The sequence below is a fragment of the Mirounga angustirostris genome, unplaced genomic scaffold (assembly GCF_029215605.1).
Source record: "Mirounga angustirostris isolate CCGP_5_RB_7025 unplaced genomic scaffold, mMirAng1.0.hap1 SCAF_15, whole genome shotgun sequence".
Classification (NCBI taxonomy): Eukaryota; Metazoa; Chordata; class Mammalia; order Carnivora; family Phocidae; genus Mirounga; species Mirounga angustirostris.
This window is the reverse complement of record NW_026991723.1, coordinates 32019553-32033641: the sequence shown is the minus strand read 5'-3', so window position 1 is coordinate 32033641 and position 14089 is coordinate 32019553. Positions and strand designations below refer to the sequence as shown.

The 14089-nt window shown below is 39.8% G+C and overlaps 1 protein-coding gene across 7 annotated transcripts in view; it reads right to left on the bottom strand.

Moving 5' to 3' along the window:
* UHRF2 (ubiquitin like with PHD and ring finger domains 2) overlaps window positions 1–13776 on the bottom strand; it is a 94487-nt gene extending 80711 nt beyond the window's left edge. For 2 of the 7 annotated variants that reach the window (XM_054509214.2, XM_064578935.1), the window contains exons 1-2: window positions 13268–13775; window positions 7380–7613 (exon numbers count right to left, since the gene is read on the bottom strand). In XM_054509214.2, the coding sequence (XP_054365189.1) occupies window positions 7380–7613; window positions 13268–13420 (387 nt within the window). In that variant the 5' untranslated portion in view covers window positions 13421–13775. Of the gene's footprint in view, window positions 1–7379; window positions 7614–13267 lie in introns of all 7 variants that reach the window. The other 5 variants (XM_045882395.3, XM_064578937.1, XM_054509215.2 and 2 more) reach the window with 4 other exon arrangements.
* Window positions 13777–14089: the final 313 nt, after the last annotated feature.

The window sequence follows — 14089 nt, the reverse complement described above, 5'->3', positions numbered from 1 at the left end:
CCTAGCAAGCATAGGCACAAATCAAACAACTGTTTCCTTCCACTAAGTATCAATATGTACAATTTTAAGACTCATTAAATCTCAGTATAGTCTTAACACCATAGTCTTCTTAGTAAAGATATTAGCAATTTACTGTTAAATATATTACCTCCTTTAATAACTACAATACAAAGTCCTTATTTTCCAATGAGGTACAAAAGGAAATACAGTCCTCAGGAGATATACACAGCTGGAAGTGGGAACTAAGCTGAGAAAGATTTCTCTGACTTTGAACATGACTCTCATTTCATCATGTTTTTTCTAAAATTTACAAATCAAAATACAATGTGGTTCCATTTATATAAAGCTAAGAAAATAAGGGATACACACATGGATTAAAGGTAATTAAGAGGTTGTTAAAGGGTAATGATAGGATCAAGTTAATAAAAAGTGAAGAAATGACTACTTAGAAGTTTGGGTACTGGGGCGCCTGGGTGGCTCAGTCGTTAAGCATCTGTCTTCAGCTCAGGTCATGATCCCAGGGTCCTGGGATCGAGCCCTACACCGGGCTCCCTGCTCAGAGGGAAGCCTGCTTCTCCCTCTCCCACTCCCCCTGCTTGTGTTCCCTCTCTCGCTGTGTGTGTCTCTGTCAAATAAATAAATAAATAAATAATATCTTTAAAAAAAAAAAAAAGGTTTGGGTATTAGTTATAACTAGGGAGGAAGGAGTAATAATCAAGAGGGGGCCCATGGGAAGTTCCTGGGGTACTGCTTTGCATTTCCTAATTTGGTGGTATTTACATTGACCTCCTATTTCACTAAGCTCTACTTTTTTGTATTGTCTATTATGTTTCATAATAAAAAGAGTTCAAAATCAAGAAGCACAGTTGCACTGTATTACAAAAGAATAGGAGATACTAAAATATCCATGACTTCTACTTGGTAATTGAGAAGTTTCCCCTTTCTTTTATTTCCTATAATGAACATCAGAATATATGTAAAAAGTTTATCTAAAAAAGTTAACTTATCTAAACTCTAAAGCTTTATTATCCTCATTCTAAAGTTTAGACCAAGATGACAGTATTTCAATAGTAGGATCTACTGTGAGTCATTCAAAGCTTCCACATCCAAAAATCAGAATTAAACTCTATTTAGATATCAAAAGTCCACCTTGTTTGAGAAAATTACCTCCCAGAGACCATGGAAACGGATGTACCCAGACTTTGCACAATCTTCCACAGGCTCTCTGAGTGTGATAATGATATATCTAGTTTCTTACAACATATGAAAAGATAACTGAGCAATATTTGGTCAGTTTCAGACATCAAATAGGGCAAAACAAGAATGATGGTGGACAAGAACTTCAGTTTAAAACTTTTTTTAATAGGAAAAATAAATTATTTTAAAAATTAAATTAAAAATAAAATTAAAAAACTATTTAAAAAATACAAATGTTAAAAAAAATGTTTAAATGTTTACCTATGACAGTTCTGAGAAATACTGACTTGAAAATTTAACTTTTTGTATCCACTTACATGAGGTCCAAGGAAAATTTTAGGCAAAAGGAAAAGCCCCAAATCTGTTTGCTCATCCATAAACCAATTTTAATTATAGAAAGCCCTATGTCTATAAAAGGAAAATCTTCAAAAGCATAAGTGACATAAGCAGGAATTCAAGATAAAGGCAAAAAACAAAAAACAAAAAAAAACTTCCCAATTTTAGTGATCTAGGAACAAATTAAATTTTGATATTCTATTCAGAGACTTGCTCAAAGGAAAATATTCACAACAAATCAACTTAAAGTAGCAGCTTCTAAGTGTTTTCAGGTTAGCCAAAGGTTAAGTTTTAATAGCTAGTAAGATTCTGTGAAAGCAGGGGGCAATATCATTTGTTTATCCTTCCATCTCTAATATCTAGTACAAATATATACGAGATAACCAAATATTCATCCAATGGATGAATTATCCAGAAATAAGCACTTCTATGTTTAAAAAAAAAAAAAAAATCAGGGGCACCTGGGTGGCTCTGTTGGTTAAGCGTCTGCCTTTGGCTCAGGTCATGACCTCAGAGTCCTGGGATTGAGGCCTGCTTTGGGCTTCCTGCTCAGCGGGGAGTGTGCTTCTCCCTCTCTCCCCCTCTGTGCACTCGCATGCGCGCTCTCTCAAAAAATAAAAATCAGTGAAATTTCAAATAGCTATGCCCATTACTGAGCTTCACCAAAAAGAGCAAATAAATCTATTAGCCTCTTCAACTAAAAGGTTAAATGCAGCTCTGATTAAACATTACAAACAACAGCATAGCCTTCTGAGAGTTTAAGTTCCAGATTTCATGTGTGTTTCAAAATGAGGAAAGGAAGACAATATAAAACTTAATACATTTGTACAAATGGGAAGAAGTGGATTGGAATTTGAAAGCAAGTCTGATGACAAAGCTAAATTTCTTAATCTCTATGCTATATATTAATAGCAGATATAAGGGTTTTTTAAAAAGTGAGGTATTAGAGAGGTGACTGGCCAACAAGTCAGTAAAGCATGTGACTCTTGATCTTGGGGTTGTGAGTTAAAGCCCCACACTAGGTGTAGAGCTTACTTTAAAAAAAAAAACAGGGGTACCTCACTGGCTCAGTCGGTTAAGCACCCGACTCTTGATTTCAGCTTGGGTTTTGATCCCAGGGTAGTGAGTTCAGGCCTGCTGAGCTCCATGCTGGGCATGGGAGCCTACTTTAAAAAAACAAAACAACCCAATAACAACAAAAGACACTATGTCCTATAAATAAAATCCTCTTTAAAAAGAAACAAAAACAGGAGTGCCTGGGTGACACAGTCGGTTAAGCATCCGCCTTCGGTTCAGGTTGTGATCCACGGGTCCTGGGATCAAGCCCTGTGTCAAGCTCCCTGCTCAGCAGTGAGTCTGCCTCTCCCTTTGCCCCTCCCCTTGGCTCATTCATGCTCTCTCTCTCTCTCTCTCTCAAATATAGTCTTTTAAAAAACAAAAACAAACATTTAAAAAAAGTTAGGTACTAGAAGTAGTTGATAGTCAAAGTACTAACACTGAAAAAAAGCACAGATCTGCTGAGAGTAGTTTATCACGCTTTTTTGCATTAGGTTGGAGACGTGGCAGGGTACTGAGAAATATGCTCAACAGAATTTTTTTTTTTTTTTTTTTTTATGGATTTGAGAGAGAGAGAGAAAGCACTCACAAGCCTCCGAGCGGGGGCTTGGGGAAGAGGGAGAGAATCTCATGCGGATTCTGCTATGAGTGCAGAGCCCAATGCAGGGAGTGAGACCATGACTCTGAGACGAAACCAGAAGTCAGACTGCTTAACTGACTGAGCCACCCAGGCATCCCTGTTAAACAGGAAGAATTTAAGTTGACTAGAACTGCTTAACCTTAAGCTCAGACCTACGGATACATATATAAATTGGCCCTCTTTGAAAACAAATGCATGCCTTCACTGCCCAAAACATTAAGTCAAAAGTAGCAGCTTCTGAATTATTGCCCTTAACCAAAAAGTTAAAATAATGTAAGCTTAACATACAGATGGCTATACACTTATATAGATACATGGATATACAGGAATTCCTATATAAATGTGTGTACACACACACACACACACACACCTCCTTAGTCTGTCAGCTGAGGGCCCTAAAAGCAATGATACTCTAGTAGCAAGGAACATACCTAGACCCTAGATCTTGCTTTCTAATACCATTCTCCAATTAAAAGAATCAAGGCTCCTTAAGAAATGGGTTGATTCCAGGACCGGGGCAAGAAATAACTAAGATGAGCCTGGTGCATCTTCTAATGCCAGAAAGAAAGTGCTTTAACAAAAGCACAAAAAACCCCCACAATAATGGAGGTATATCAAAGGGACACGGGGAAAATATCCCTACTGATGTGAATGACTAACTGAATAAATGGGGGAAAAGAGACAAGTCTCCCATGTACCAGAATTCTCAATACATTTTGTAGACAATCTACCCTCAAGAAGTGGTTTGTAACTAACCCATCTCCTTATGTGTGGGCTGCATATAGGGACTTCATCTCAAAGAATAAAGTATGAAAAAGGGGTAGGGGAAGAGTAACCTCACAGGGAAGAAACTTGACAAATGCTACCTCATCAGCCAGGTGATTAAGGTTCACATCAACAGTATAATAAGTTACTACTGATGTAAAAACCTAAGGTTTAGCCCATAGGATGTTGGTAGTTTGTATACTAGATAGAATGTGATAAAAACAGCACTTTACCTCTGTGGTCTTCCTCCAAAAAAATATGTAAATCCAGTCTAATGATGAGGAAAACAAGATGAATCCTTATAGAAGGGTATTTTACAAAATTTCTGACCAGTACTCCTCGAAACTATCAAGGTCTTCAAAAACAGTCACTCTGAAAAACTGTCACAGCCAAGAGGAACAACTATTTAGTATAGCACTAATGTAAATATAATGTGGTATCCTAGATGAGATTCTGGAATAGAAAAAGGATGTTAGATAAAAGCTAAGGAGATACGGTTCATTTATAACTAATGTATCATATTAAGGTAAAATATTAGTTAACAGGGCAAACCAGTATGGGATATATGGGAAATGTAGTATCTTCCCAATCATGCTATAAATCTAAAATTGTTCTAAAACAAGTTTATTTAGAAAACAACAGAGCGGCGCCTGGGTGGCTCAGTCTGTTAAGTGTCTGCCTTCGGCTCAGGTCATGATCCTGGAGTCCTGGGATGGAGCCCCACATAGGGCTCCCTGCTTAGCAGGGAGTCTACTTCTCCCTCTGCCCCTCAACCCACTCTTACACACTCTCAAATAAAATCTTAAGAAAAAAAAAAAAAACAACTTAGAAAATACTGGTTAATTCAGAGGGATGATATCAACAGGTGATGTAGACAATATGGGAAGTGGGCATTCAATATTAAGAATTCTAAGTTTTGGGGCACCTGGGTGACTCAGTCAGAGGTCTATGTTTGGCTCAGGTCACGATCCTGGGGTCCTGGGATGGAGCCCCACGTGGGGCTCCCTGCTCAGTAGGGAGCCTGCTTCTCCCTCTCCCTCCCACTCCCCACTTATGCTTGCTCCGATCTCAAATCTTAAAAAATTCTAAATTTTGACTACATAAAAAGCATTGTTTTAGCTGATATAAGTCTTGCCCATATCATGTAAATTTATTCCCAAACTTTACATTTTTTTATCATAAATTTTCTTCTTTTACTAAATGATTGTAGCAAGGAAAGCTATTAGTATTTAAAGAACTACCTTACTGATTGCTCATAATGCTCTAATATGTTTATCTTCTTAGACTTTGCAGATATCCATAAATAACTTTGCCTTCTCCAGTATTTACACTTTGTTGTTCTCCTGCCTATCTCCATCATGTAGAAAGATGTTAAGTAACAGCATTAACTGGCTTCCTTGTCTGGCTCCTGTCTTTAATGGGAATGCTTCTGGCTTTTCCCCACCAATGAGCATGATGCTAGTATGGTTTAAAATATTCATCTATTCCATCTGTTCCACTTACAAAGCATTTTTTAAAAAATCAGAAATGGATCTCTTTTTTAGATTAGATCATTTGGGTTTTTTGGCTTATTACTATGATGAATTATATTAATATTACTATATTGGGGTTTGGGTAAAATGGGTGAGGGGTTGACTGGTAATGGATGGTAACTAGACTTACGGTGGTGATCACCTTGTAGTGTATCAAATTATAAAGCTGTAAACCTGAATTTTAGAAGGCAAATGATAGTTATATACCTGAAACTTCTATATATTTAAAAAAAAAAAAAAATCCAAATAATGAACTATCCCACTTCTTGACAAACCATCCTTGGTCAAGATATTCTGTTAACACATAGTCATAATTTTATTTGTTAAATATAATTTTAGTTTTACATCAATATGTAATGATACTGGGGTACTTTTTGCTCTATTTTAGTATCAGTGTTATATTAAATTTAAAAAACAATGGGAAGCTTTTTTTTTTTTAAATTGTGGGTCAATTTAGATAATTACCTATTCTTTAGAGGTTTAAGGTAATTCATCAGGGTAGCCATCTAGGACAGGTAGTTTTGACATATAGCTCTTGGCCAGTTTTCTTGATTCTATACGTATGGATTTGTTTCCATTTTTCCTTAGATCAAAAATTACCTCTATTTGCATTTTCTTAATTTACCTCAGCTACTAATTTTTAATTTTTAGCCTTAAAAATGCTCTGAAAAATTGAGTCTTGGTCCCAATTTGTCCCAACCAGTAAGAGTTAAGAAAAAACAGTTTTAAGGATAGGAGAGGATGAAACAAAACTGTCATTCAATTTTTCTACAAAATTCATTCGAATTTGAAAAAGTTGATATATGTATTGACCCTTGTATCTACCAACTCCATTTCTATACGTAGGCAAACAAATCACAGTTTTAAAAGATAACCATTTATAATAGCATTAAAAATGCAGCCATTAGAAATAAGATATGTAGAGAACACTGATAAAGCTATAAAAGATCTAAGTTAGTGGAGACATCTATCATGTCCATGGATGAAGGACTCAACATTGTAAAGTTGACAATTCTCCAAGCTATTCTATAGATACAATCCCCATCAAATCCTCTATTACTTATCTGTAGAGTCTGACAAGCTAATTCTAAAATTTTTACATGCAAGTGTTAAAAGCCAAACACCAAGACACCCTTAAATATAGAATAGATTTGGGAGATGTGGAATAGGGAGGTAACAGTCTACTAGGCTACAGTACTTAGAATAGCAAGCATAGGGATACACAAGCAGACCAACAGAACATACTGGAGAGCAATTTGGCAGTATCCTATGAGTGAACCAGCACTTCCATTTCTAGGTAACAATTCCTAAAGAAATTCTAGAACAGTGAACCAGGATACACAAAGAAGGTTCAAAACAGGTGAAAGTGGGAAAAGCCCAAATTTATCTATTAATCATTGATTAAATATATTATGGCATGTTAATAAAATGAGAATCAAAGCTGAGAAAAAGAATTCCGTTATATAAACTTCAAATATAGGCAAAACAAAACATTTTTTAGAGATAACAAAAGTAACACTAAAACAAAAAAGATCAGAATAGAATAAGTAGTTTACCCCTGAAAGGAGAAAGGGAGATAACGTTCTGGTAGTGGCTTTAAAAAGGAATTGGCATTATTCTACTTATCCTCAGTGGAATCACACAAGTTTTTCCTTTATATTTTTTAGGTTGTACGTACACGTTTTATACATTTATCTACATATTGCACAATTTTCAAAGACTTTTAGAAGTTAAAATATCAACAGCTCAGTCTTTACTTTCAAATGACAATCAATCTTCACTTATTTGCAACATACTAAAGAGAACAGACATCTCTATTTTCACAACTATCAAGTCTAAAGAAGACAACATACCTTATACAGCCCAATGCCAGGATCAATAAGAAAATCACAAGTTGATGTAGACGGCTGACTAGAAGGTCCCACCCTGGGGGTTTTCTTTACTTTAGGTGGGCTATTAGAACAGGGTTTGGCCTGTACATCAATCTGTTTAGATGTGCTAGGAAGATCAGGGTCTGGGCGAACTAGTAGCTGAATTATGTCATTCAGTCCAACATCATAGTCAAATAAAGTATATCCATTTTCCAACTGGAAAAAAAGGATAAAAAAAGATTAAAATGCTTCTCTCAAAACTTGCTCTTTCCACATCTTTAGTCACCCCAAATGTCCTAGCCAAATTATTAAAATTCACACTAATGCAATTTAGTGATCCTGAAACCATTCCTATTACTTTATGGCCTCTGATGGCAGCAGCATCTCAGGACCTCAATAAATTGTGGAGAATCATTCCATATTAGCTATCAGGAACACAGATAGCCACTGAAACCAAAAATGTATCATTGCTTACATGACTTCAACATGTAGGCAGAAAAACCCTAAGTTTCTCACCAAGTTTTATTTAAATTAACAGTACCTCAATCCACTGCAAGAAAGGTGATTTTGAAGGTGAGTGGTTTTATGACCTTGTGTTCATTAAAACATTTAAGTTAACAATTTTGTGTTTCTGAAGCACTGTAATTTTTTTTAAAAAATCAAGCAGAAAATAATTAAAGCAGGAATTACAAGTCTTGTTCATGCTATTCCACTTGTCTAAAGTTCTCTAATTCTATCCATTTGTAAAGGTTGTCAAGTTGTACCATGAAAAGTCTTCCAGGATGAATAATGAATAAACTATCTTGCAACTTACCCATATTTTGGTAAGGTCTCTGCAATGGATTAAATAGTGACAACCCCTCCTCTCCATTATATTAAAGTCCTAATCCCAAATATCAGCATGTGAGTATCTGGAAACAGGGTCTTTACAGCAGTAATCAAGTTAAAATTAGGTCAAATTGGGTGGGCCCTAAACCACTATTTGACATCCTTGTGAAAGGTGTAAATTTGGACCACAGAAGATGTGAACGCAGCCAGGTGACTAGAGCAATGTATCTACAAACCAAGGAATTTAAAAAGGATTGCTAGCAACACTAGAAGCTGAAGGAAATAAGGAAGGATTCTCTATTAGAACCATCAGAGAAAACATGGCCCTGCTAATACTTTTAATTCAGACTCTCAGCCTCTGGAAACAGGAGACAATAAATTTCTAATGTTTTAAGCCACCTAGGTTTTGGTGGCTTTGTTACAGAAACCCTTGAAAACTAAGTCTCCATTTTGTTTCTTTATAAAATTCAGTTGGCCATTTTACCATGATACAGTAAGAAAACCAAACTCCATGAAAATCAAAACTATCATTTCCCCAGAAACATTACCAGTTTAATCACTGTTCATTTTTCCCCCCTTTGTATATAATACCCGTCCTCATTCTCAATTCCCTAACACAGATAGACCGTATTTCCAAAGTCCACCAAAGGGAAGAATGAGTTTGTCCTTAAATAATAAACTAATATGCTAAATAATTTTAATTCAAGTGGTCCCAAGACACATCTAGCAAAATCCTACACATTATATTCACAATTTTAACTACAATAAGGGATCAAACAATTCACAAATTTCCCATAGGGAAATTAGACAATATCTCACAGGTTGGTTTACATGCTTATTCCAAATAAGCCTAAGGAGTTTCCCAAATCAATAAGCAGGTAAGCCCTTACAGGGATTAGAGATTAATATTGCTTACCTTATTAAAAAAACAAAAGCACAACTCCCACCTAATCCTCAACTCCTGGAGAAAAATTCAAGAACCCCCCCCCCCCAAAAAAAACCTATACATTCACATCTTTGACATTCTCCAATACTCCTTTCCCCCCAAAAAGGTAAGCCCATACTAGTTCTGGAACTGTTGAAAAAGTACAACTTGATTATAAACATGCAACTGTTGCACATTATGAGTGTCTAAGTGGAAGATAAAAACAAACTCTTAACAGTATAGAACATGCAAAACAAAAAGCCCAGTAATACAATATGCAAATTAACTGAAAGGACATTTCCCAAAATGAAGAAAGCTGTTTCAGTGGTAAAATAATTGGAAATTCAAAGTGCTTCCATAATTTCCCTTTAAAATCTGAGGCACAAGAGTCAGAGGCACAGCGGGGACATTCTTATACTCAATCCCTCTAACAAGTTTCTACTAAGTGATTGGTCAAAATAATATAAGCTGCTTCAAATGGTATTTGGTTTGAAAGGAAGAGCAATGTCTTAAGTTAGGAAAACACTAAGCATACCAAGGCATGAGGCCCTATTGTAGAAGTTAGGCCTACATTAACATGTAACTTTTCCTTCAATTATTCATGCTTGCTAGGACAGCCACTTTTACCCAGATTATCTACTTCTTCCCTAATTCATAGGTATTCTTCCAGTTTTCCTAAAATAGTGATTACTATCCATTGCATAATAACTTCCACACAGCTAGGCTTTTGTGAAGAATGTTGGAATGAACGGTTACTTGAAAAGTAGTGAAGTTCACCCAAATTTAATGAAAGTACAGACTGGAAGTTATTGTCACTTATGTTGTACCTCAAGTGGAGAAGGGATTGAGTCACTTAGAAATCACAAACACCCATGAGTTTCAGGCATGTAACTATAGTCCATCGATGTCTCACAGCTGAAAATGTTTGGGAACTGCCGTCCTAGAAGATGGGAGCACAGTATTTAAAATACTAGAGGGGCAAGAATGGCCTTAGAGTGTTTGTTTTTTGCCAGGCTTCAGTCCTGCATCTGTACTGGGTTGAAGAAAGAGATTCCAGGTAATAGCAAGAATTGCAACAGTGATGCAAAGTAAAACCAGGAAGCAAACACCAACTGGCAATGGCTGAGAAGGCAGTGAGAGAAGTCATTCCCAAGGAGTTACTGATAACTTAATGCCCTCGACCTGCATCCCTGAACAATTTTCATGTATCTTTCACGTCATCTATATATAGATATGACACACACATTCTCTCTCCCCTTTAAATAGGCAAATGCTTTTACTTTGTGTTCCGTGTAAAAATAGAGTCCAGGGCCAAAAGGGTACCACTAAGTTTTCCTTCAGCTCTGGTTCATGTCCTACCTACAGTGGTATAAACAAAAGAATGAGAGGAAGTGACAGAATCCTTTCAAAGTAGAAAAACCTCTGGATTCTCAAAATATTTAGAGATCCATCAACATAACTCTTCCTTAAAGACCTAATCCCCAGGATGCAGGCTCAACCTCCCAGAGTAATATCCAAGTAAGGTTACCCTACTCTAACCAGAACTTCTATAGCCCTGAATTGCTGCCCTCTATTTGGACCCTCAAAAGTGGAGTCAATTACACAATTACTCCGCTTTTCAAATTTAATTCGCTGAGATCACCTGAGGACTTCGTTAAAAATACAGATTCTACTTCAATAGGTGTGGGGCTCCCAGGTGAAGCTAATGCTGCAGGTCCTGCTGATTCAGGGACCATACTTTGAATAGTAAGAAATTAGGAGATTGACATTCTTCAACATCCATTTTCAAACTCTGGTGGCCATGAGAATCTCCCATGGGGTCTTGTTAAATTCAACCACTTGCAATTCTGGGGTTAGCTGAGCACCTATAATAAATATCCACAAGTGTTGTGGATATTTCTTTCTTGCCTATACCTTACCAAACACTAAAAGCAGCAAACCTAACATAAAAGGGGTGGGGAATAAGGAGTAAAGGGTACCATTTACATCACAGACACTGTAAATTTGTTTTCATTTATGACATTTTTCACTACATGGCAGTAAAGGGGTGCTTTTCAAATAAGCACAAAGACATTTTATAGGCTAGGGGCAGCCCTGTGATGCCAATCCAGTAGTTGTCGGTTACAGATCTACTACTCTGTCCATGGACTGTGAACTCCAAAAGAGTAAGAGAGAATGGAGGGAATAATCACTGCCATGGCTACTCCTCAGCTCACAAAGAAGTATATACAGCTGAAGCAGTGTCTTCCTTCTGTCTTCAACTCAATGGGGCACCAAAGGTCCATTTTTCATCCCTACTGGTTTATCACTGAGCTGAAGAAATCAAAGTAGTGAGTTATCAACTCTCCTGGGGGAAGAGGTACAAAAGGGTAATTATCCTCAACAGGTTTTCCCTAAACCCAGAATGAGTTTCCTGGTTTACTGGAAGTCTACTTTGTTGACCTGAATTTAACTCAATTTCTACTTTTTCCTCAAGACAGTCAGGTGCCATGTTTTTAGTATATTTGATCATTAGACTTTAGGAGTGTTTCCCAGGTACACATTCTCATGCTTCATTTCTATCTCTTGTGAAGTCACCAAAGTATCCCAGCAATTCATGTACTCTTATATCCCTAGCTAAAAAATAGTAAATAGTATCTTTTGACTAAAAGATAAAAAGGTATCAGTCATTAGAGGTATAGCAATATAAATTTAGGCAGTGTTTAACACATATGATTTCAAAAGCAAAGTATACAGTATAATTGAACACCTGTTTTTACAAGTCAAACAGTAAAGGATCAATATAAAACAGCTTCAAACACCTATCAAAGATGCTATCACTTATTTAAAAACAAGTTAAAATAAACCCTGGCTCTTTCTCTCTCAGGGTATAATCTCTGGCAGCAAAGTAAAATTGACTCCATTTTTGAGGGTCCAAATAGAGGGCAGCAAAGTAAAATTTCTGGGCAGTTTTTGAAGCTAAGCCTATGAAGGGAAGAAAAATACTCCTTTCAAATCCTTTGTGGCTATAGGAAAACGCTACTTCCACCAAATCAAAGAGCTACATTTACTCCAAACCACAGAACTGAAGCCAAACTGTGGTCTATCCAACTGGAGAATGCCACCTTTTGGGGGGGGGGGGGAGACAAAATTGGGTAGGCTTGGGTCTCTAGGTATAGATTTCTCGGGTAAGAAAAATCTTCAATAGGCCAGAGCATGGCCATACCATACAACTACCAGAGACACCCACAGAGACCCTCACTGCCAAACCACTTTCAGCCTTCAAGTATGTAACGCTGGCTATGCTCCAGTTGCTGTTTTAAAAGCTTGTGTGAGGGGGACTACATCAGAAGGTGAGAAGCAAAAAGAGCAAAACAGTCTTTCACACTCCTTTCCATTCTGGGAATAATCCCCCTTTCTTGCCTATACCTGGGAGTTTAAACCCGATTCCGAATTCCATCAATAGCTCGTTCCTTCAGCCCAAGTCTCTAATCTTCAAGACAGATTCCAATTCTAGAAGAGGAGCCAGAAGTTTTGTAAACCCTTCGAATCTTCGGTGTGTTCAAATCCCTTCACAGTGAAGAGTCAGCCTAGGGTTCTTGAGCCTAAGAGGAAGCGAGTTCTAAGTTTCCCTTCTCCTATATGGGAGGCGGGAGCGCAGAGGATCCACGGAAGCAATGCGAGCCGTTAGCCGGGTCAGCGGGGCCGGGAGCCGGAGCCGTCGGCCCTCCCCACTAGCACTCTGGCATGGCCGCCAGAGCCTGCTGCCCTCCCCGCCTCCAGGGGCGCCGACCCCGCAGAGCGCGGGAAGCTAGGGAACCCAGGCGCTCCGGCGGGCTGTGCCAGAGGCTACTGACCGGCTGAGAAAGGGGGGTGAGGTCTCTGCGCTCTGGGTGCCTCAGCCTCTGACCCTGCCAGGCGCACCTGCACTTTAGGGCTCGTAGGGACCCCGCTGCGCCCCCTCGGCGGGGCCTGGGCCTGCACTCTGAGCCTCGCGGGCTGCCCACCCGAAGTGGAGCCAGGTGCTCTCTCTGCGCGCGGCGCACCAAGCTCTCGGGCCCGCCCAACCTACGCGTCCTGGCGGCGCCCTGCAGCCCTCTCCCCGGGCTTCCCGAGAGGTACCGTGGGCTCGCCTCACCTGCTTGCCCCGGTAGAAGAGGCGCTGGCACTCGGGCCGCACGTCGAACAGCGCCCACACCCGCTCGCGCAGCTCCTCAATTGTGGCTTTGCGAGACACGTCCTCAATGGTGCGCGTCTGGGAGCCGTCGATGGTGCGAACCTGAATCCACATCTTGGCGCCGGGAGAGGGGGCTGGCCCGGCTTTGTCTCCCCCTGCGTTCCGGACGCCGCGCCCCGCCCGGCCCGCTTCCCCAGCGGCTCCGGCTCTCCGGGCGGCGGGCGAGCGCACACACAAATGAGGGAAACCGACCAGACGCCGGGACCCCACAAGCGGCGGCGACTCCGAACTCGCACGCCTGCCCAGCCGGGCTGAGAAGAAAAGGAAACCGGAACCAGTCGCAGGGGCCGCCACTACCGCAGACCCCCACCTAACAAGTAGGAAGAAGCCTTGTCTACGCCGCGCGGAGTGTTTACTTATAGAGCTCTAGCTCCCACATGGAGGTCACGGCGCCAACCCGGATCTCGCGAGATCGACGGCCGGCTCCGCCTTAAAGAGGAAGCAGCGGGGGTGGGGAGGCGCGGAGGAGAAGGCTACAGACCCGAGAGAACTAAAATGGGCGGGGGCGGGGAGGGCGGGGTGGAGGGGCGGGGCTGCGGAGAGCCGTTACTTGCCGCTTCCACTGCACCTGGGCCCTGGAAACGCCCTCTAGTCTTCGGGTTTCGCGCGGTTACAAAGCCCTCCGCACGGGTTCCCGTTTTAGTCTTGGATTTGGGACCCAGGGGGCAAGCGACTCCTCAGGCCTAAGCGGTTACGGTTTCTGTGGTCTCAAAAACACATCCA